Below are 25,000 nucleotides of genomic sequence, written 5' to 3'. Positions count from 1 at the left end.
GTAATCTCATTCCAAGACAAAGACAGAAAGCATGTTGGAAAACAGATATAGGGGGATAGAAGACACAGTATGTACCTCCCTGCCCGCTATGGGAGGTCCGGATCCCCACCCAGTCTGTGCTTTGTTTTTTTTGTTTGTTTGTTGCTTTAGGTCTCTTCCAACACAATTGAGGTTATATGAGAGACCACTGAAACAAAAAAACAAGCAATCTAACAAAAATAGTGCAAATGTCAATCAAAATCATAACCTAAAGATATCATAAGCTAAATTATAAATTACCAAGAACAAACAGGCAGAGGATTTACAGAAAAAAAAAATATCCCCTGTCAAAAATACAATCACAAACCAAAGAAGCAGGATAGGCTAGTAAAGAGAAGAAGAAACGACATCACTATCGGATCGTACACCCATGCGAACATCATAGGTATATGATTCAAGGGTGATGCTCCCATCCAACCACCCGCTGTGCTTTGTTTGAGATCATGTAAAAGAACCATTCAGACACAAGCATAGGATGCTACCAAAACAATAAATACTCTCAAATGCTTTAACTCACTCAATCCCAGAGGTCCTGGGGTCGTTGATACCTCATACGGTAGAGTCACGATCTCCCTGGCCAGGCAGAGTTGTCGTACCAGTAAGGTCGCGGGTTCGAGCCCCCATCGCAACTGAAAGTTTTTTTTTTCTCTGTTGTCTTCTGGCACTTTCCTGCTCACTTCATTTCTTGTTGTTTATCAACATAAGTGCTTACTCCACTCACTTTTCTGGACTAAAAGACAGGTCTGTGATAGTATGAAAGACAATTTAATATACATACTAGCATCCTTAAATAACAAAAATCATAACAAGAAATGTTTCGGACTAAACACCTTTCTTCAGCCACAATAAAAAAAACCCAGAAAACATAACATGATATATAAAATCCTCCCCAGAAAACATAACATGATACATAAAATCCTCCCCAGAAAACATAACATGATACATAAAATCCTGAAAGACAGGTGTATAGGACAAATCATATTACTATCTATGCTTTCTCTAGCATTGCCTGCAACATATTTCAACGCTATGAGTTATCGCCTCTTTCACCATTCACTCCATTGACTTCATATTATTTTGAAATAAATTCTCACATTTAGTTTTGAATAGGCCGGCAATGTGATCTACTGTGCTAGGATGAAGAACACTTTCAAAGAGGAATCTGTGTATAGTATCTTCTGTCAAAGGAACTTCACTTGAATTTATTTTCTCCGTGGAAGAAGCAGCCGCATTATCTAAGAAAAAAGATTCTGAACAAGCACAGGACTCTGGTTGCGTTTTGATGTTTTCATCATTGCATTTTTCAATTTTTATATTTTCATCTTTAAATGACGACTGTGAATTAGATGAGATATTATTTGCATCAGTTGATGAAGACGTAAAATTATCCGGATTAAAAAGGAGAGATTTTGTGTCCAACTGAAGACGCTCTGATAAAGATGGTATAGATGAGAATGAACTGCATGGTGCTGGTTTGTCACTAGGAACCGTCGATGACTCAAGCATAGTTTGTTTCTGATATCTTGAACATTCAGAATTTTTGTTGATTGGATTTATACAGGCGCATGAAGTAGGCATTTCATTCGGCTTAGAAAAATCAATTTCATCTCCTCTTCTTCTGATTCTGGAACATTTGAGATGGAAAGAATCATTTTTTTCAAATACCACAATCGATTTTTTCACTCTCATTAAATGTAAAAATCTATCAAACGGAAAAGGCTTAGACAATGAATAGACTGAGTGTTTTAAACCAATGTCATCTGCCTTCACATCAGTGTATGTTGAACAATTTGAATAACTCTCTACTCCCTGAGAAGAGAATCTATTTGGGATAACATCACATTGATAACGCTCATCAGTTTCTGAACCAAAAACAGATCCGTCAACACTCTTAACTTTTTTTGAAGAGCGGCTATCACATTCTTCTCTTTTATACGTTCGCTTGTTTGAAGCTAGTTCATGTTCTATATCTTTGTCCTCGTCTTTTTGATCATCAATACATAATTTTGGTTTCATCATTACCGATTTGTACTCAGTATTATGACGTGTTGCAACAGAAGACTTCTCATCCTCAATGAATGTTGTTCTATGAGAAATACATCCTTCCAAATAATCAACACAATGCGTACTATCGAGACCAATACAGGGACTTAATGGGCTTGGTATAATACAGCAAAACGTTTTCATCCAATTGCCAAATTTCCAAAGATAATCCCAGAAGTCACCATTCCCACCCATCTTGATTCCATCTCCATCCGTCTCGTAAATAATTTCAGTGCTTGTTTGACGACGTTCCTTTTCACACGGAGTATGTGCAACTGATGGTTCCAGCACTTTCTCAATGGCAGTTTTTAAAAAACTTATGTTTTCAGATTGCGAGCAAAGAGTCTGGAAAATGAAAATAAAAAAGTAAAGAAAAGATTACTATAAAAATAGTAAAATTACACCTTTATATGAAATCGAAATTAAAAACTTAATAAATCATCAAAAACTGGAATTTGTTAAAAACAACAACTTATTCTAATTATGGAGGCATGTAACTTTTCCTGCATTATTCTATACAGAGCTTATAAGATTTCTCACGACTGAATTTATACAAATACTGTAGTTTTTCTTACAATAGCAAACACTGTCTTGACATAAGAATTAATTATGACAGCCATTTTGCGACACACTTCCTCAACTCTGAAAAATTGATTGTTTCAGTAAAAACAAATGGGATTAAATTTTTTTTTTTTAAATAAAGCTTTTATATAGAGCAATATCCACTAAACATGCTCAAAGCGCTTTACAAAGGGTCCCTAGCCAACAGCAACATTTAACATTTAGGATAGGACATGACACCTGTTAGGCGATTTTACAATTTTTTTTTTTCAGACAGAGACAACGCTGTTATTGGCCAGGTACTCATTTTACACCTGAGTACAGTGAGAGAATGTAAGTAAAGAGCCTTCTCCAAGGACTCAACTATGCGCCAAGTGAGGCTCGAACCCAAGACCTTCCGATCTGAAAGCGAGTGTGATATCACTAGACCATATAGCCGCACATTTTAAAATTTGAGACCTAGGTAATTATAGAAGCTACATGCTTCCTTTTCAATAAGACGTATTAATTAGTTTAAAACTATAATTTAGACCCAAAGATCAGTTAGCAGTATCTGATTTATTCCGACCAATGTGTACTTATTGGTAGGTCTGATAACCCACAATCTATTGTGGGCTCATTGTTATAATGAAAAACTTTTTTAAAATGACGCAAAATATTGTCCATTACAATAATGTTAAATTAGGCCCAACATTGCGTGGGATGTCAGACCTGCATACATGAACACGTCAATTCCGACATAATACTTGATTGAGATGGTGGGTCACACTTTATCAATAATAGGTCACACTTTATCATTATCATTGTAAAGGTAAAGTGCAAATTTATAAAGAAAGATAATCAATTTATACACCACTTATGAAATAAACAATCTGAATTACCTCCCTTCAATATCAAATATAATACGTTGTTTGTTTTTTAAAGACACTGTGATGATAATCAACTCATACAAGTTATAAGATTTATATTTCAAAGTAAGATAAATATGTGAGGCATAAAAAATTGATCTTGAAAAGAGAGAGAGAGAGAGAGAGAGAGAGAGAGAGAGAGAGAGAGAGAGAGAGAGAGAGAGAGAGAGAGAGAGAGAGAGAGAGAGAGAGAGAGAGAGAGAGAGAGAGAGAGAGAGAGAGAGAGAGAGAGAGAGAGAGAGAGAGAGAGAGAGAGAGAGAGATGAAATATTTCCAAATTAAAATTATATTTGAAGACGATTTTATAGCAAAGAATAACATTAGATGCAGAATTAAGGTTCATAAAATACTTTAACAATAAAAAATGTAATATGATGTCATTTTTGTAGTCAGCAATTAGAAAATTGTCACCATTCAAAGAGACTAAATTACACGCAACATAAATGAGAATGCAAATACAACAGAGTTTTTGGTATTTTGGATAAAGGAAACAGGAACTAGTACTTTTTCTTTTCTCTTCCAAGACTAAAAATGGGTACTCATTTGTTTTGTTTTTTTAATTGAGCTTTTTTATATGGCGAAATATTCACTAAACATGCTCAAAGTGCTTTACAAGGGGTCCCTGGCCAACAGCAATATTTAACATTTAGGCGATATTACAATATTTTTTTTCAGACAGAGACAACGCTGTTAACGACCGGGTACTCATTTTACACCTGAGTACGGTGAGAGAATGCGAGTAAAGAGCCTTCTCCAAGGACTCAACTATGCACCAAGCGAGGCTCGAACTCAGGACCTTCCGATCCGAAAGCGAGTGTCATACCACAAGACCACATAGCCGCAATCTGATCTGGTGGAAACACTTTAGGTCATTCAAATAAATCCCTTGCAAAAACTTTTGATATCATTCTGGACCTCAGCAACAACCAGCTGTTTGATTTTTGATGAGACAAGAATGGCTAGATTGTTCAACTGATTCCTTTCCTGTTTCAGTCACAAAAACTGTGCATTGGTTGCTGTTAACTCACTCAATCCTAGAGATTTTTGCTACTTTTCAAAATTGGAAAAAATGTATTAAAAATGAGCATGTGCAAAGATAGTTTTATTCTAGAAACAATTATTAACCTGTCAAAATAAAGAACTTTAGCTTTGATACTACGCCTATAATTTATCTCAGAAAAATGTAATAAAGAGGCATGGGGTAAAAGTAACCTGGGCAAAATACGGATATAGTCGGTGTTAGGGTTGAGTGAGTTAATATAGTGTCAGAAATGTAAGCATAGTGATATTATGGTTATCTATCTTTACTTTATGGCTTTTATAAAATATATCGTTGCGTATCTTATGACATTTTCAAAACAAGGGGTATCGTGGCTCAGTGGTACGGTCTTTGCTTCCTACCCGAAAGGTACCGAGTTCAATCACCTGCCGCTGCGTTGTGTGGCCTTGAGCAAGTCACATCGCCCTAGCTCACTTTGCGGCGCTGCTCTGCGGCTGACGCCCTGGGTTATTCCCGTCTTCTCTTGGAATTGACCCTAAAGACAAATTTCCCCTTGGGGATGAATAAAGGGAATTTTATTTTATTATTTTATTTATTATAAAGATCTGAGAATTGTGTATGAAACAGTGCCAGAAAAAGCAGAAAGAAAAATACCACCCAAAAAATAAAAATACCAAAATAAAAAAAAAGCAGCCTGCCACGACTGGGGATATTACAGTTTTGTAATTAATTAGAAAGATAAATCCTCCCCCGAAAGGTACCGAGTTCAATCACCCGTCACTGCGTTGTGTGGCCTTGAGCAAGTCACATCGCCCTAGCTCACTTTGCGGCACTGCTCTGAGGCTGATGCCTGGGTTATTCCATTCTTCCCTTGGAATTGACCCTAAAGACAAATTTCCCCTTGGGGATAAAGGGTATTTTATTTTATTATTTTATTTATTATAAAGATCTGAGAATTGTGTATGAAACAGTGCCAGAAAAAGCAGAAAGAAAAATACCACTCAAAAAATAAAAATACCAAAATAAAAAAAAGCAGCCTGCCACGACTGGGGATATTACAGTTTTGTAATTAATTAGAAAGATAAATCCTCCCTCCCCCCCTCCCCCCTTCCCCATCCTCCCACCCCCCCCCCCTTCCCCATCCTCCCACCCCCCCCCCCCCTTCCCGATCCTCCCACCCCATCCAACAGAAAAAAAAAATCAACTGAGCGATTAGTCTAAAACAGACATTTCCTAATACAGTTGAGGTCCATAAAATAATTAATGGATCCATATTCAGTAGCAACAGAACAGTATTCTAAATATCTAATTACCTCTGTAGGGTTCAACAGCTGCCTGTACAAAGGAAAACAATCTGCTTTGAGTTCTGACAGAATATTTGTTGCTAAGCAACGTGTCAACGATTCTGTTAAACGGCTGTTTGAATCATCTTTCTGGAATTTAAAAAAGAAAAAAATAGAGAGGTTATCATTTTAAACATAAAAAAGCATTGATTTCGTTGTTCCTTAAACATCTCCATAAAACTGAAAGTGACATGATAAAATGGTGCTTATATGACCCAAGAAATCTGTTTAACTGTATACAAGAATATGTTTCAGTGAATGACATAATCAGTTGGATGGTGAAAAAGTTTGAACTGAGATATTGCCAAGTTTATTTAGAAGGCCAATTTTTTAATCAAAAATGAGATTTTGTCATAAATGATTAAATCAACCCTTTTTGTACATCTTCGGGAAATATCAAAGCTTAATTTCACTTTTAAATATATTTTACAGCTAGTCAAGTTGAAAAAGAATGAAATTTGAGAAAAGTTGCTGGATACCTTTCCCATACATCTGACCATAACTTCATGAAAAATCACCTGTTTTACTTCAAACAAAGATTTATATGCTCTGGGCGGGGAGAATATTCTATCAGAAAATGAAAAAAAATAAACAAATGCAAATCCAAAATTTTCACCTTCCGACTGATTATGTCATGCACTGACACATTTATTGAAAAGAATAAATGTAATCCATCGAATCAAACTTTTATTGTTTCAATGTGAAAAGCATGTTGAAAAATTGTAACTCTACCAAGAAACATGGAATTTATTTGCAACGTTGAGAAGAATGAGGATCAAAATATTCCAGTTGGTAGAGCACACATTCTTCACAACCAATGGGTTCAGTTTTGATCTCAAGTGCAAGAGAGACTTTTCAGACCATTTGTTTGATCATTTTGACTTAAAATTAATTTTTCAAGGTCCTCTTCATCTTGAATAAATAAAATAACATAAATAAAATTCCCTTTATTCATCCCATAGGGGAATTTTGTCTCTAGGATCTATTCTAAGGGAAGACTGGAATAACCCAGGCGTCAGGCACAGTGCAGCACCGCAAAATGAGCTAGGGCAAGGTGGCTTCCTCAAGGTCACATAGCGTAGCGGCGGGTGATTGAACTTGGTACAGTCTGGGTACAAAGCAAAGATCTTACCACTGAGCCACGCTGCCCCTGTGCCCCAGCTTGACGTGATACAAGACTAAGACTGCAGTCAAAATTTACGACCAAATTCAAGATAAAACTCTAACAAAGCTTTAAAAAATAAAAGGTGAAAAAGAAAAAGCGCCTTGAGAAAATAATAAATTCCGTTGGGCTCAAATAAATGAGTGAATATTTTATATGTGAAGTGTAAATGTATGAAAATAAAATACATTACATTTGAAAATGTGATTGTTTGTTTAACTCTCTCCTTACCAGCCATTTTCAGGATTTTTCCCAAAACATCACACTCAACTAACACAAAATTTTTTTTATTTTTGTCACTCAAACATAATAGAAGTAAGTTCAAGCGATAAATAATTTCTTTAGCAGACTTGCCAAATTGAAAACTTCAAATTTAGTAATTCTAATGTCTATTTTTAGTAATTTGACAAGAAAATTCGTAATTTCTGAAATTGTGTATGAACAACCATTATTATTATTATTATTATTATTATTATTATTATTATTATTATTATTATTATTATTATTATTATTATTATTATTATTATTATTATTATTATTATTTATTATTATTATTATTTTTATTATCATTTAAGTATTAATAAGAATTAAAAATTCGTAATTTTCCAGAAAATTTCGTATTTGTCCATGAAATGTGTCTAATATTCATAAAATTACGAAAAATTCGTGAGATTTGGCATGTATACTTTACCTAAACCTCCAACACACTGTTCATTTTCTTTAAATTTTATGATGTACATACAAGAGAAATTTGAATAAAAAAAGATGTTGGTTGTATCGTAACAAATGTGACGATTTTCCTACAGTTTGTAAAGGTAGGGTGAAAAGAAAAAAAAACCTACATACGTGCGGCACCCATACGTTAATACTGATCGATGGGTCAAGAGATTCCACGTAATGCCACCAATGCAAAGGAACGTACAAAGTCTGTCCAGGATGTAAGATGACCACTCTGGGATGACAATTCTGAAATGCGCAAATGAATCAGGAGAAAATTATTAAATCTTTTTAAATAAAATTCCCTTTATTTATTTCCAAGGGGAAATTTGTCTTTAGAGTCTATTTATAATTATTATAATTGAGCTTTATATAGCGCAATATCCACTAAATGTGCTCAAAGCGCTTTACAAGGGGTCCCTGGTCAACAGCAACATTTATCATGTAGGACGGGACACGACGCCTGTTAGGCAATATTACAATTTTTCTGACAAAGACAACGCTGTTTACGGCCAGGTACTCATTTTACACCTGAGTACGGTGCGAGAGAGTGAGGAAAGAGCCTTTTCCAAGGACTCAACTATGCGCCGAGCACAAGGCTCGAACCCAAGACCTTCCAATCCGAAAGCGAGTGTCATACCACTAGACCACATAGCCTGTAAAAATTAAGAACTTTAGCTTTGATACTACGTCTATAACAGAACCTTAATTCTGCATCTAATGCTATTCTTTGCTATAAAATCGTCTTCAAAGGGAAGACTGAAATAACCCTGACATCAGTCACAGTGCAGTACTGCAGTCACTTGATCAAGGCCACACAGCACGGTGGATGATTGAACTTGGTACCTTTCAGGTATGAAGCAAAGACTATATAAATAATAAATAAATAAAATAATAAAATTCCCTTTATTCATCCCCGAGGGGAAATTTGTTTTTAGGGTCTATTCCAAGGGAAGACTGGAATAACCCAGGCGTCAGCCGCAGAGCAGTGCCGCAAAGTGAGCTAGGGAGAGGTGACTTGCTCAAGGCCACACAATGCAGCGGCGGGTGATTGAACTCAGTACCTTTCGGGTAGGAAGCAAAGACTGTACCACTGAGCCACGCTGCCCCCCAAAACTAGAACAAAGACAAAAAAAAATAAGGCCATTATCTAAATTCAGTTGAAAGACTCTTACAGGTGACAAATTTCCTCATAAGAATTAAACTATTTATAGCTCATGAAACAAAACAAACTCAAACGTGGATGAATTTCTCGGATACACAGATTATCCAGTGTATCTATTTTGCAAACAAAATTTTAACAAAATTTTGCTAAAATAAATAGTGAATTTTTCAACTCTTTTTCTCTGTTCATGGATACACTTTTAAACATACAAACCTAGGTGCACATAGGAAAAGGTTTGATAACTGAACAAAGTCATTTACTTGAGTTAACATTGTTGTAACGGACAATATCTTGCATTGGTCTGGCATGGCAGTTTTTTGCATCGCTTGCGGCCGCAACAAAAAATCGCAAAATATCACTGATTTGCATTGTGGCCGTAAAATCTGCAATTTGTTTGTTTTTTTTTTGAAAATTTTCCAGATTTTGCAAAGAAAAAAAACAAAAAAACAATAATAATAAATTTGTAAAAGGGCAAAAAAAAATCCCAAGAAAAAAAAACCCCAATAATAATATTTTTTTAAAAAGGCAAAAAAAAAAAACCCAACAATAATAATAATTTTTTAAAAAGGCAAAAAAAAAAAACATACACACACAACAAAACACAAATTTAAAAAAAATTTTAATTTGATAGCTCGTGTAGAACAGAAAAAGAACATGAAAGATAATTAATCAAGAGTAGTTTCTTTTTTACTATCCCATTTTTTTTTCTTTTTTTAACTGGCGCTGATATTATCTTACATTTGTTACAAGCACTGTGAAACCCTTAAAACCAAACAAATACGTGTCCATTTCATGAAACAAGTATTGGTTTTAGGAAAATTAACCGCAAATTTTTTTCAAATTTTGCTGTTTTTTGCTTGCAAAATTTGGCTTTTTTTTTTCTTTTTTGCAAAAAAACGCCATGTCAGATTGGTGTGAGAGTATTTCCCTTACAACGATGAGCCCCATAACAGTTTGGGTTATCAGACCTGCAAATAAGAAAACGTCGATACAAACCTTTATAGCAGGATATTTTTCAATGTCAGGATAGCCAAAATGAACATGACTGAATATGCTGGACTCTTCATACGGAATCCTGGTAGGGTAAAGACAGTCTCTGTCAGCTGGAGGGAACAAAATCCACATTTTTCTGTTTAGAAAAAAAAAAAGAAGGAAAACATCAAAGCACAAGTTAATGCTTCTCTTGAGGTGCTAATATAGACAAATAAATCATTATTTTTTAACATTTAATATTTATTTTTTAAAAGGGTAAAAAAAAAACACACACACAATGCATTTTTTCCCAATCACTGCAGACAATTTAAACTGTCCACTCAATGCCACATTAACCAGGAAAAGGTCCCATCTCCATGTGGCTCGAAAAAGTAGTCCTTCAGAGCCATTAAGTCCATGGAGCCGGTGTTTATCCCGGTTTCAAAAGCGTGAAACAGACAACAGCAATTGCCTGTCATTCTTTGAATAGAATATTAGTCTATGACGAAGTACTTTCTGCCAGATCTAACAGACCAAACTACCCAATCACTGCTGAGTGGACAGTGGGGTCAGAAAATAATCCCGACTTCACCCGGAATTCATCTCTCATTCCTTTTGAGTGTGAAGCAAGCGCTCTACCAACTAAGCTATCAGGGTGTTTGTGGCTAAATTGATTAATACTTCTTCTTCTCTTGCAAAAGTAAACAGTCTTCTTCTTCTTCTTCTTCTTCTTCTTCTTCTTCTTCTTCTTCTTCTTCTTCTTCTTCTTCTTCTTCTTCTTCTTCTTCTTCTTCTTCTTTCAGCTTATCCCGCATTTTGCAGGGTTCCCATAATGAATGCCACATCACCATACATCTCGGTTCAGAGCATCATCTTCCTCCAGGCCCAGTTCCTTCATATCGTCCTTTACTTTATCAAACCATCTAGTCTTTGGGCGTCGCTTTTTCCTCTTTCCCGCCAATTGTAAGTTCAATACGTTTCTTCCCACATACTCCCTCTCGCATCTCTTTATATGTCTGAATCATTTCAATCTATCTTCTCTCATCTTTATTGATAGATTCTCTTCACTTCAGTAAAAAAACCCAGTAATTCATCAAAATTTGAAAGAGATTGAATAAATAAAAATATCAACATGCCTGCCAGCAATTTGAGTAACCAGATTGAAACCATAAGAATCCTGATGACCAGGTGTATTTGCACCTTCACTGCCAATCCAAATTGTACTGTCTTTGCCATCAAATTCTGGTAACCCAAAGTCAGTCCATTGAACTGAAAATATAAAATGAAAAGATGCACTTTTTTGAAATTTGTGACCGAATGCCTAAATTTGTATCATGCCGGTAAGAATTAGTGTGGCTATGTGGTCTTGTTGTATGACACTCGCTTTCGGATCGGAAGGTCCTGGGTTCGAGCCATGCTCAGCGCATAGTTGAGTCCTTGGAGAAGGCTCTTTACTTACATTCTCTCATCGTACTCAGGTGTAAAATGAGTACCTGGCTGGCAACAGTGTTTTCTCTGTCTGAAAAAAATTGTAATGTCGCCTAACTGGCATCATGTCCTGTCCTAAATGTTAAATGGTGCTGTTGGTCAGGGACCCCTTGTAAAGCGCTTTGAGCACGTTTAGTGGATATCGCGCTATATAAAAGCTCAATTAAAAAATAAGTGCTGAAAGTCGAAATTTACAGCCACAGATATGAAATTTGGGATTAACTTCTATTCAATAATAATAATAATAATAATAATAATAATAATAATAATAATAATAATAATAATAATAATAATAATACTTTATTGCATCCCAAAAAGGAAATTTTTTGTACAGACGTGTTATAATTTACACAATAAGATAAAAATACAATGGAAATAGGATGTATATATAAAAAAAAAAAAGGAGCAGCTCTATAACCAGAGCTGCGCTTTATAATATGAATAATTTCAACACTGTAAAATAGTTAAAACTGTCACTATAAATTGAAAATTGAAAAGATTGAAAAACAAATAAATTAATAAATCAATATTTATATTTTTAAAAAGTAAAAATGAGAAATAATTATATAAAATGATTATTGTTTGTTGTTATAAAGCCTAATACTGGACGGCAGAAAAGATTTTCGGTGTCTCTCTGTTTTCGTTGAAATAGAGAAAGGGCGACCACTTCTTTCTGACATAATAATTGATGGTCTTAGTGGATGATACTGGTCATTTAATATTTTAGTTATTTTATTTATATCAAAGATCTACATCGTCAACATCATTTATATAGCGTTTAATGGATTTTCTAATATTTGAATTTATTTTGTTCCTTTCCACTGCTAAGCAATTGCCTCCCCAAGCTGTTATACAAAATGACAAAACACTTTCGATTACTGCTCTATAAAATAATGTGCAGAGGGTCTTATCTATTCTAAACTGAGAGAGTTTTGATAAAAAATATGTACGTCTGCACATCTTATGCCTAATTATTTCCAAGTGTTCATCCCACTTGAGCCTGTCATCAATCGTTACACCAAGGTATTTGTAGTGAGGAACTCGCTGGACGAATTGGCCCTTTAATTTTAACGGTTCTATCGGTTCCTTCACTCTCCTAAAGTCAATCACTAGCTCCTTTGTCTTGCTTATGTTAAGCTCTAGGTGGTGGGCATCACACCAAGACACAAATCTATCAATTTCTTGCCTATAAGTCACTTCGTTGCCATTTGTTATGAGGCCTTGAAGAGCGGTGTCATCTGCAAACTTTATTAAAGGTACACTCAGGTTTTGACTTCTACAGTCATTCGTGTATATTGTGAATAATACAGGGGACAATACACAACCTTGAGGAGCACAAGTATTTGTAGTTATACAGGAAGATTTGTTTTGTCCTAATTGAACATATTGTGCTCTCTCCGTAAGAAATTCGAGCACCCAAGCAATTATATACTTGTTTAAATTCAGACTAGTCAATTTTTGAACAACCAACTGAGGTTGTATTGTATTAAACGCTGAAGAAAAATCTGCAAAAAGCAATCTGCAATAGCTCCTAGCGTGATCTAGATGCCTGTATATGTTGTTTGTAAACAGCAAAATGGCATCCTCTACGCCACGTCCTGGTTTGTAAGCAAATTGATGACTATCACTCAATGGCATAAACTGATTCCAAATTTTAACAAGAACAAGTTTTTCTAAAGATTTCATGACTATTGAAGTCAGTGCAACAGGTCTGAGATCGTTCATAGTTTCAAGTTTTTCTTTTTTTGGAACAGGAATCATTTTTGAAGTTTTCCAAATTTCAGGGATCGAAATGCATTGGAGGGACCAGTTAAAAATATGTGTATAAATGGGGGAAAGCTGATGGGCACATTCTTTTAATAATTTTCCTTTCAATCCATCCGGCCCAGCAGCCTTCCTCTCGTTTAGTTTCGAAAATACGAATCTCGTTTCCTCTTCACTGACCTCAATAGTCATTTCATCTTCCAAAGCCCTGTCTAATTTATGTTTTTCATTTTCAATATCAAATTTGTTTGCTGTGTCGAAACGTGAATAAAATTTATTTAAAGTTTCAATTTCAATATCTTCTGATATAATCGTGGGCTTTGGATTATGGTTAACAGCAGTTTTAAGCCCCCGCCACGTGACCCGTATATCCCCAGAAGAAAAGCATTTTTCAATTTTATTTTTGTACTTGTCTCCACAACAAGATATTACCCTCTTTATCTCTTTTTGTTTTGTTTTCAGATCTTTTTTGTTTCCACTAGTAAAGAGAGTTTTCTTTTGGTTCAATAAAAGTTTTAGATCTTTTGTTATCCAAGGCTTGTTGTTATGATAATATTTTATTTCTTTTTTACAAGACACTAGCTGTTCACAGAATTTTAAATACTCACTCACACAGTCATTCAGCTCATCCACACTATAACATGATTCTTTACGGAAGAGAACAAATACGATTTTCAACATTGCAAGACCAAAAGCTCATATTTCTTATCTTTCTAATTCTAAACTAACTTTTCAAAAGGCCCAAAGCTCATATTTCTTATCTTTCTAATTCTAAACTCACTTTTCAAAAGGCCCAAAGCTCATATTTCTTATCTTTTTAATTCTAAACTCACTTTTCAAAAGGCCCAAAGCTCATATTTCTTATCTTTTTAATTCTAAACTCACTTTTCAAAAGACCCAAAGCTCGTATTTCTTATCTTTTTAATTCTAAACTCACTTTTCAAAAGGCCCAAAGCTCATATTTCTTATCTTTTTAATTCTAAACTCACTTTTCAAAAGGCCCAAAGCTCATATTTCTTATCTTTTTAATTCTAAACTCACTTTTCAAAAGACCCAAAGCTCATATTTCTTATCTTTTTAATTCTAAACTCACTTTTCAAAAGGCCCAAAGCTCATATTTCTTATCTTTTTAATAGTTTTAGATCTTTTGTTATCCAAGGCTTGTTGTTATGATAATATTTTATTTCTTTTTTTACAAGACACTAGCTGTTCACAGAATTTTAAATACTCACTCACACAGTCATTCAGCTCATCCACACTATAACATGATTCTTTACGGAAGAGAACAAATACGATTTTCAACATTGCAAGACCAAAAGCTCATATTTCTTATCTTTCTAATTCTAAACTCACTTTTCAAAAGGCCCAAAGCTCATATTTCTTATCTTTCTAATTCTAAATCACTTTTCAAAGGCCCAAAGCTCATATTCTTATCTTTTTAATTCTAACTCACTTTTCAAAGGCCCAAAGCTCATATTTCTTATCTTTTTAATTCTAAACTCACTTTTCAAAAGACCCAAAGCTCATATTTCTTATCTTTTAATTCTAAACTCACTTTTCAAAAGGCCCAAAGCTCATATTTCTTATCTTTTTAATTCTAAACTCACTTTTCAAAAGACCCAAAGCTCATATTTCTTATCTTTTTAATTCTAAACTCACTTTTCAAAAGGCCCAAAGCTCATATTTCTTATCTTTTTAATTCTAAACTCACTTTTCAAAAGGCCCAAAGCTCATATTTCTTATCTTTTTAATTCTAAACTCACTTTTCAAAAGGCCCAAAGCTCATATTTCTTATCTTTTTAATTCTAAACTCACTTTTCAAAAGGCCCAAAGCTCATATTTCTTATCTTTTTAATTCTAAACTCACTTTTCAAAAGGCCCAAAGCTCATATTTCTTATCTTTTTAATTCTAAACTCACTTTTCAAAAGACCCAAAGCTCATATTTCTTATCTTTTTAATTCTAAACTCACTTTTCAAAAGGCCCAAAGCTCATATTTCTTATCTTTTTAATTCTAAACTCACTTTTCAAAAGGCCCAAAGCTCATATTTCTTATCTTTTTAATTCTAAACTCACTTTTCAAAAGGCCCAAAGCTCATATTTCTTATCTTTTTAATTCTAAACTCACTTTTCAAAAGGCCCAAAGCTCATATTTCTTATTTTTTAAATTCTAAACTCACTTTCCAAACGGCCCAAAGCTCATATTTCTTATTTTTTAAATTCTAAACTCACTGTCTGTTTCATCCCGACATAATATCAGTTGGAGCTTGTGGGTCATAGAAATGCATAGCGGCCAACTTTACAAAAAGCTAAAACTTGACACCCTAACGTGCACTGCTGTCATCTCCCTAAATGGAGTTTGTTTTGGACTATTATAAAATATAATCTAGATTTAAAGATATGTTCTCTAAATAGTATTTGTTTGTTCTTTATTTTGATTTCCTGGTCAAACATTCATAAACTCGAACATGCCAGGGTCATTTCCCTACATAAACGCCGTCCAATGTTTTTTAAAATGTTTTTTTTTTTCTACAGATTGCCCAATGAGGACAGTCCAATTTTATCGGGACATTTGGTCGCTATGTATATGTAATAAAATAGTGGTTTAACTGTGACGAACACAAGACAGTGCGAATGGTGAAAAAAAAAGGTGGAAAAGGAGAAGAATATAGAAGGATTTCCCTTTACGTACAAAATGGTTGTTTCACAGACAACTTGTACAGCATGGAAAGGAAAATTTGATCCATATGGACTGCTGGGGGGAATATTTGATTTATTTAGACTTTTTCACCTCAAAACAATATCTAAATAAAATTCATACCTTTAAGCTTAACTGACATTTATGATGGAGAAGTGAATAAATGCATGAATGACATTGCATTAAACACAACTGTGAGCATTCATATTTAATGAGGCCAATGCAATTATGTGTTATTTCTATTTTATCGGAGATTGTATTTAATCTGACTTGGCCATTCTAAACAAAATTGAAAACATTATATGAGGCATTGCCTTACTTTTTATTTTCATTCTTCTCCTTTACTTTTACCATTTTTTTTTTTAACTTTGATTCTTTTTTCTTTTTTGTTTGTTTGTTTTGTTTTGTCGAATAAAAACGTTTTTTTTTTTCATTTTAAACTCAAATTCTACCTTCTTGAAGCTTTTCTTGGCAATCACTGAATACATCTTTCATATATTTGTAGTCAATATAGGCAGCATGAGAGGACCTATCATAACAGTTTAATGGGTTATTGATCTGCGCCTTTGATTTCAACCAGGCATCAAATTCTTCTATTGAAACATTGACATGGTCACAAGCAGTCTCCAAAATTTGCTCTGATGATGTAAAAATGGAATGTATTAAATAAAAAGAATTGTGGAACATAAAATAAATAAAAAGTCAGACAAAGAGTTTGATAAACTACTATAATAATATGAGAATTCAAACAATTTTTGACCCTCTGGACAAACCAGTGTTATGTGTTCCGGTTGTATATTAGTATTACAATTAATTTTCTTTGTTTATTCTTATCCAATTCCACGCCGATTACAACAAAAAAATAAGGAAAAAACTTTCAATATAAATTTGAAAAACAACCCCTACATGCATCACCATAAGATACCATCATCTTGGCATTCCATGAAAGAGCAAGAAATGCATTGAACAAATGACTGGTGACAATAACAGGAATTGCACGTGTTACACAAAAAAAGCAAATTAATTAAGAATTAATGATCTTATTTGAAGATAAAATGAAAGCATTTAAAGTAGGCCTCAAATATGTGATTGCCAGGGTTAACAAAAAAAAAAAATAAAAAAAAAATAACACCCCCTTCAGCTTGGCATTGTGAGATGCCGTCCCTAGCGATTCCATGCATGGGTGCCAGCAGGAAGAAGTGCTGAAACCTGAAACTAAAATCTCAACACTTTGCCAAACCTAAAAATGTTCCAACTGAAAATGCGGCCTAAACTTTACTCTTATTTCATCACTGTTTTTATACCATTATTAAATGATGATTACACAGCAAACATATTGACACAATGAGGAAATTAATTTGATTTTAAAACCAACTATCACGAATCTACCTCCATACACTGAAAAGATGGCTGAATCACGTTTTCGAATTTTTACAGATGCTATTAGGTTATCTTACTCAAAACACTGAAACCGGAGGTATTTGACTTCGAGATATTGCGAAACCGGAATTCCGGCATGAACTAGAAAACTGGCACCCATGATTCCACGGAGGAATATAGATAATCCATCAAAAAAAAGAAACATCTGACATCAACAGGAATCATCCATATTATCCAAAGTGAGCATGAAAAAAAAACCCTAGTTCTTGAAGCGGTGTATGAAGCCGAAACCTTCTATGCGCTATCATCTGCTGCCAGAAAGCTACTGCTGAGTAATAAATAAACAGATAATAAAGGAGACCCTGTAAGAATTTGGGCATGTCTGTCTGGATGAGTCACAATCAGTGTAAATTGGAATACTGTTTATTTCGATAATGATGATGATGATGATGATGATGATGATGATGATGATGATGTTGATGATGATGATGATGATGATGATGATGATGAAATAAAAATGATGGCAGAAAATCTACAAGAAAAAAAATGTGATGACAACGATGATAATATCTATCATATTCCACCTGCTCTCATTAAACATAATTGCAGCTGGATGGATAAGGTAAAATTAATATAAAACATGAAAATCAAATGTTCATCATTTATCATAAAGTTTTAACCTACCATAAGATTTCTTCCAAACACGACAAGATAGTTTCTTGTCTTTAAGGACATCAGACAGGGTCTGGAAAGTCCAAAAATTGCAGGGCCTTGGTGATTTTGGTGAAGACGGGATGATAACAGGATGGCTCAAAACGTCATCAAAATTCATTTTTCATTTCTTGATTGATGCAGTTCAGTTGGATGAGCTATTCAGGACAAGGACACAGTTGTTGGAAAAAAATTTAGTCTCTTTTAAAAGTGTGAATCTGAAAACCTATCAAAGGTATTAAAAAAATACATAAATATATAATATATATATATAATATATATAATTGAGCAGTGACTGGGTTTGAGTAAGTGGCGGTCAGATAAGGTGTATACTTTTGCCTTATATTTTAATTCTTTAGTCTTTAAGAAAAATACATTTATTTAATGAGAACATAATCTACTTTAGACATAGCGCTTAGGATCCAAATTGGGATCTCAGATTGAGTTCATCTGGAGAGGATTGCCACCTGAGACAAACACCCTCAATCATGCAACTTCGATTTCCACCTACCTTTATTTGTAAGGCGATGTGGTCTAGCGGTATGACACTCGCTTATCAATTTTGATCGGAAGGTCCTGGGTTCGAGCCTTGCTCTGCGCATAGTTGAGTCGTTGGAGAAGGTTCTTTACTTGCATTCTCTCACTGTACAACAGTAAAATGTGTACCTGGCCGTTAACTGTATTGACTCTGTCTGAAAAAATCATAACATCGCCCAACAGGCGTCATGTCCCGTCCTAAATGTAAAATGTGGCTATTGGCCAGGGACCCCTTGTAAAACGCTTTGAGCATATTTAGTGGATATTGCGCTATATAAAAGCTCAATTTTTATTTTTTATTTTCAAATTTCTAAGAGTAATATTTCTGTAATAATAATATTTCCTTTAAAAAAGAAAAGAGATCTGTATCAGCTTTCTATGCAGCTTTATGATTTTTTCAAAATTTTCATCTATTTATTCATTTATATATTTATTTTCGAAAACTGCATTTAGTTTTTGACTCGTTTCGACTGAGTCCAGCGTTTACTTTTAACAGCAAAGAAAAGAGTCCCAAATGTAAGCTCTTCTGGCATTCTAAAATGACTTTAATGACATCACATGACCAATTTCAATAAGTTGCCATCTGTTTTAAAGTTATGTAGTAGTATCGTTCAGCTACACTTCTATGTTCAAAGTATCAATCCAGGTTCTGAAGTCATCATCACATTTGTTGATGGTTTCAAATCCGCCTTCAAGTTTTGTCTCTGGGCAATCTAGCACGAGGTGGTTTGCATCTTGTGGTGCTTGGTTGCACTTTGGGCATGTTGGTGATTCTTGGAGCCCCCATTTGTGCATGTTGGCAGCTGTTCTTGTATGTTTTGACCGTAGTCTATTTGCAGCTACCCAGTATTTTCTTGGTTGATCCTGTAGACCTGGGAGACTTTTACAGGGATCTTCAATTAGTTCCCCTCCTGTTGGTTTATTCCTTTTCTATTCCTCGCACCAGTTAGAAAGTTTAAAGTTATGATGACCTTTCACTTTCATCCATCTATATCGGATGAGAAACTCATTAAAAATGTTTATTTTAAAAATTTTGTTTAGGCAGTTGGAAAAAAATAAAAATTCTGAACCTCATGACATCGACCTATTTTTATTTGTTTTAGTAAGAGCGGTCCGGTTTTACAATGTGTGGACTTATCACTTTTTAATCTCATGTAATTTGTATATATATAAAGCTAAAAATAGACAAAGAAAGGAATGACACACACCTGGAACACAACAAGCAGGATCCAATCCATGCCATTCAGCGAAGTAGCCAAGTCACCATATTCCACCTCCGAACAGGACACAATAGACAAAGAGGACATATGTTTACAAAGCTAGGCATTGGAACAACCCCTTATTGCCCATGTGGAACCGACCATGAAACCACTTTACATGTGCTTATGGATTGCCCATTATACTATACAATGTGCAACATTCGAACCACTGGGTCACCCCTACAACACTCAACACAAAGCTCTATGATGAGGCTGAGGACCTAAAGCGGACCACAGATTTCATAGCAGATATCGGACTGCAGCCATAGATGTCCATCAGAGGAACGAAGAAGAAGAAGAAGTATTGTACAACTGCAAATCAATGCATTTCTGGATGGCCTCTATTGTGGCATGGTAGAGGAGGCATGTTCGCTATGCTAATTTATTTTTAGTATATATGAACTACATAGTTAAATCGTTTATAAATTTAGAGAATTGCATCATTGGTAAATATAGAATAGCTGGCTCCCTACCATCACACAGTAGATAGCCCTGACCGCTCAGATTCATTATATCGACTTGTCGACTTGTGCAAATCTTCTGCACTCCTGACAAAAACATCAGATTCTAGACTGGTCTAACTGAGCATGTTTTGGAATGTGGAAATGAGATGATAACTAACAAGATTAATTAAGGATTAAATTATTTTTCAATCTAAACTTTTGAAACGCAATAGGAATTGCCTTATTTAAGAGAGTTTTTAAACAACTCTGACCTCTAAAATTATAAGAAGACAGCAATAAAGATGTTTTTAGGGTATTTTTTTTTTTCAATTTATTTTTTTAGTTTTAATTTTTGACAATTCCATAAAATTGATGCAAATGAAAATAATAATGATATAGTATCCATCCCCAACAGGTAGTCTTAACCTGCTATATTTGGCGAGAAATACAAAATCATTATTGATCAATTGGCAGTCCATTAGAAATTTAAAAGAACAAACAAGTTAAAACCCTTCAACACGATGTCCAAATAATATCAGGAATTAGAGACCACAATCCATCTAAAGTCTGAGGTAGGGATATCAGTCAGCTGAGTCAGTCTGATATGGGCAAAACAGAATTTTCTCTGAACTCTTCTTCTGCTTCAATCAGTCACAATCTGTGCCCACTGCTCATACTGTGCCCCCTGTGTTTGCGCAGGTCCATTGGAGTTGAGTCCGAATTGTCACAGAAGACTATTCAGCAGACTCGAGTCCGATTTGCCACATCGAAAATGTAACCAGTGACACCTCAAACTCAAATACAGAATCTTAAGCAATATTCATTGATTTAATGTCCATGACTATGGTATAATATTTAATGGCATTAATAATGACTAGGGAAATAATTTAACTTGTTGAGCTGTTGAGCATGAAAAATGGAATTCATGAAATCTCGCTCAGGCTATCTTGATATGTCAATATGTCTAACTCAAACTCTACTAACTTAGTAAGACTTACTTTAAGTTTAAGAACATAATAACGAGTGAGCACTCACTCTTTAATTTTACAACAGCTACTCAGGCCATTCTTTGCACATTTCATATTTGGAACATGATTAAGGAATATTTCTTAAACATCTGTGAAGCTTGGAATTTTAGAATTTTTTGGAAACACTCTCTAATTCTGTTCACTGCTTACTTGAAATTCTTTTCTAGTTGCTTGAAGACAAGAAGAGAGAAAACGAAACCAAAACAAATCCTGAACAATTATTTGAAGTCATATGACAGCAAAGCGGTTTACTTCTTTTCTCCTTGTGCATCCGTGTTTCAAATATAACGAACTTTTAAATCTTTTTTTTTTTTTTTTTAACTTATATTCATAAACTCACGGATACCTTATTTACTATGGGGTAAACCGATGTCTGTACTGTATACGATGATAAACGATTAATAACAACCTTATTCTTGTTGACCGAGTCTTTGATAAAAATAATCAATTTCCAAAATATAACCATGTCCTTTTCATAACCCAGGCGTCAGCCGCAGTGCAGCGCCCCAAAATGGGCTAGGGCGAGGTGACTTACCCAAGGCCACACAACACCACGGTGGTGGTGATGGAACTCGGTTCCATTCGGGTGCAAAAAAAAAAAATAATAAAAAGGAAAAGAAACGGGAGGAATGAAAGAAAAACATGTTTTTTTTTGTTTTTGTTTTTTGCTTTAAAATGCTTTACTACAATTGCAACATTTGATATAATAGCATTGCTTAAAAATCCCCACTTTATCATCAAAATTTAGAATAATTTTAATGATGATGATGATGATGATGATGATGATGATAACTATTCACCAACTTATAATAATATCACAAAAAACGTGGGCATAATAATATATTATAGTGCTACAAAAAATGAGTTGAGGGGAAAGAGAAAAACTACAAATAAAGCGAAGTATTGGCAAAATGTAATACAAGCGGAAAATGATTAAAAGTAAAATGTAAAATAATATTTTAATAATCTTTATATAGTCTAGGTCTAGTGACAAAAAGAAAGAAGGAACATATTAAATGTTTTAAAATTTGCAATCGTGATGTAGGTACTTGGGGGAAATCTGAAACAAGTCAGTATTGAAATTTGCATGCTTGCTGTCCTGTATTTTTAACTTTGATATAAAAATGTCTACTTTAAAAAGTAGTCCTTCACAGCCATTAGGCCCATGAAACCGGAGTTTATCCCGTTTTCTATATCGTGAAATTGCTTGATACCCTATTAATAGGACGCTGGTCTATTGCAAAGTACTTCCCGCCAGATCTAAAAGACCCGGCTACCCATTCTCGGCTGGGTGGACTATGGGATCAGAAAAAAAAAAAATCTCAACTTCACCCGCCCCGGATCGATCTCGGTCCCTTTGGGTGTGAAGCGAGTGCTCTATCAACTAAGCTATCGGGGCCTTCCTTCTAAATGTCAACTTACTCCCCGTCACTTATGCTACCTTTTTTTCAAAGCTGAGTGGACAGGGGGTGGGGGGGGGGGACTTTAAAGAATTGACATAGTATTTCAGGATTTGAACCCATTCATTGGATTCAATAGTCTGTCACGTCCGCCCAGCAACCATCAGCTTGGTTCTAAACAAAGAAAATCGGTAGACTTTATTATTCTTCATGCTGGCTAGAACTGTTTCACATGTCATGTGATCAGAATGTATAAAAGTCAAAACACGATCAGATTTATAATGTTTTTCTCCTCTGGATACACTTTTATGCTCGTCCGAGAAGTTTAGTATTTCATAAGGGCGTCCGCCATTGTTCCGATAGTTTAGAACCAGTTACAAAGTTACCATGCTTCATTACGAGGGAAGTGACGTCACGACTGTTGAAGCCTATTTGTGTGTCGTTAATTGAGCCAGTGGACATAGATAACGCTGAGTTGTGTGATTTTCTTTACGGTTGGAAATTAGCTCAGTTTGTTTTATTTTTTATTTTATTATTTTTTTTTTTTAATGTGCTTCTAGCTGTTTGGTGGTCCTAAATAACAATAAAATTAACAATAATAATACATATTTACTTCAGAGCCATCGGGTCTATGGAGCGGGAAATTATCCAGTTATTCTATAACGTGAAACGGACAATAGCAATTGCTTGCTACCCTTTGGATAGGACGCTGGTCTATCGCAAAGGTCTTCCGCCTGATCTAACAGACCCAGATACCCAATCACTGCTGGGTGGACAAGGGGGTCAGAAAAAAAAAAACTCGACTGCACCCGGGATCGATCTCAGTCCATTTGCTTGTGAAGCGAGTGCTCTATCAACTGAGATACAGGGAACCCTGATATATATATATATATATATATATATATATATATATATATATATATATATAATATATATATATATATATATATATATATATATATATATATAATGTAAATTTTCACTCACATTTTTTGCCGAGACGACTCGTTTCTGTGTATTTCTCACACTTCTTCAGTCGGCATAATCCATTTTGTCATGTCCGTAGAAAACTCCAAACATATATATATATATATGGCTTCTAATATCCACAAAAGTGCTCGTTGGCGCTGAATACTCCCCACAAAATACCATCAATACAATAGAACTTGACAACAATTCAACATGAAATAGTATTGATATATAAATAACTAACTAAGACTACATAGCAATGTATAATAGAAAAAAAATATATATCTCTGACAAATGAACATGTTGCTTCTTGAAGCTCGAGGGAAGAATAACGATAAGAATTAAATTTGTAAGCGTCAATTTATTAGACGGAGACAGATCCTGTGGACGATTCGGGTTTACCCTTTATCAACAAAACAGGAGGCATGCAAAACTAAAGATGAATGAGAAAATGTGATAGTGGCGTTGTTAAGGTCTGAACAATGTCTGAACCATTTCAATCTATCTTCTCTCATCTTTATTGATACATTCTTCACTTCAGTCACCCTTCGAATTCGTTCATTTCTCACTTTTCTTGTCCAACCTAAGTGACCATCTCAACATCCTCATTTCTGCCACTTCAACTTCTTAATCTTCTTTCTTTGTTGTAGCTACTGTCTATAGTCCATACAACATTGTTGGTCTTACAACTGATTTATATTACATTTTTCCCTTCAGCTTTGCAGAAATTCGTTTGTCACACATAACTCCCGTTACTTTCCTCCAATTATTTAAAAATAAATAAAAATAAAGTTCCCTTTATTCATCCCCAAGGGGAAATTTGTCTTTAGGGTATATTCCAAGGGAAGACTGGAATAGCCCAGGCGTCAGCCACAGAGCAGCGTCGCAAAGTGAGCTAGGGCGAGGTGACTTGCCCAAGGCCACACAACGCAGCGGCGGGTGATTGAATTCCGTACCTTCCGGATAGGAAGCAAAGACCGTACCACTGAGCCACGCTGCCCCTAATTTCATCCTGTTTGCTCGAATAACTCGAAATATGCGGGTCCCGTTATTGAAATAATTTTATACGAGCAAGGGAAACACGTTTCTTGATTGTCACCTCATAATAAATCACAGACAACATTCATTTCTTTTCAATCAGTTAACTGCCGTACTCTGGAAAGATTTGTATTTTTTTCAACTGGCCAGAAAATTCGTCCTTCAAATAGTTATCAATTTAAATGACCTTCATCTTGGCAAAAATTCTCAAATCTGGGAATTCGAGAGGTCTTCATTCAGTCCGAAGTTTATGGGGTTTTTTTTTTTTGCCAAGGTGAGGGTCATCTAAATCGATAGATATTTGAGGGACCAGTTTCTGGCCAAATTGTTAAAAACGAGTTTTTTCCAGACTATGGCAGTTAAATAATAAAATATT

General features: G+C 34.7%; 2 protein-coding genes across 7 annotated transcripts in view; one reads left to right on the top strand and one right to left on the bottom strand.

Annotated features, from left to right (window-relative positions):
• LOC144975946 (uncharacterized) overlaps positions 1–25,000 on the top strand; it is a 551,710-nt gene that overhangs the window by 195,452 nt on the left and 331,258 nt on the right. The gene's annotated exons all lie outside the window — the stretch shown is intronic.
• The window catches only part of LOC144975938 (toll-like receptor 4), a 34,576-nt gene that overhangs the window by 859 nt on the left and 8,717 nt on the right, over positions 1–25,000 (bottom strand). The window contains exons 1-9 of one of the 6 annotated variants that reach the window (XM_078920152.1): positions 21,368–21,416; positions 19,696–19,761; positions 17,924–18,108; positions 16,312–16,497; positions 11,047–11,179; positions 9,935–10,067; positions 7,903–8,022; positions 5,865–5,984; positions 1–2,427 (exon numbers count right to left, since the gene is read on the bottom strand). The exon at positions 1–2,427 is cut by the window's left edge and continues 859 nt beyond it. In XM_078920152.1, the coding sequence (XP_078776278.1) occupies positions 1,093–2,427; positions 5,865–5,984; positions 7,903–8,022; positions 9,935–10,067; positions 11,047–11,179; positions 16,312–16,497; positions 17,924–18,071 (2,175 nt within the window). In that variant the 5' untranslated portion in view covers positions 18,072–18,108; positions 19,696–19,761; positions 21,368–21,416 and the 3' untranslated portion in view covers positions 1–1,092. Of the gene's footprint in view, positions 2,428–5,864; positions 5,985–7,902; positions 8,023–9,934; positions 10,068–11,046; positions 11,180–16,311; positions 16,498–17,923; positions 18,109–19,695; positions 19,762–21,187; positions 21,423–23,604 lie in introns of those variants that run through there. The other 5 variants (XM_078920149.1, XM_078920154.1, XM_078920153.1 and 2 more) reach the window with 5 other exon arrangements.

This window comes from Berghia stephanieae, chromosome 6, assembly GCF_034508935.2.
Source record: "Berghia stephanieae isolate SIO BIC M18660-M18661 chromosome 6, UCSD_Bste_1.3, whole genome shotgun sequence".
Taxonomy (NCBI): domain Eukaryota; kingdom Metazoa; phylum Mollusca; class Gastropoda; order Nudibranchia; family Aeolidiidae; genus Berghia; species Berghia stephanieae.
Note: the sequence above shows the minus strand (reverse complement) of the source record. Positions and strands in the feature narration are given on the sequence as shown.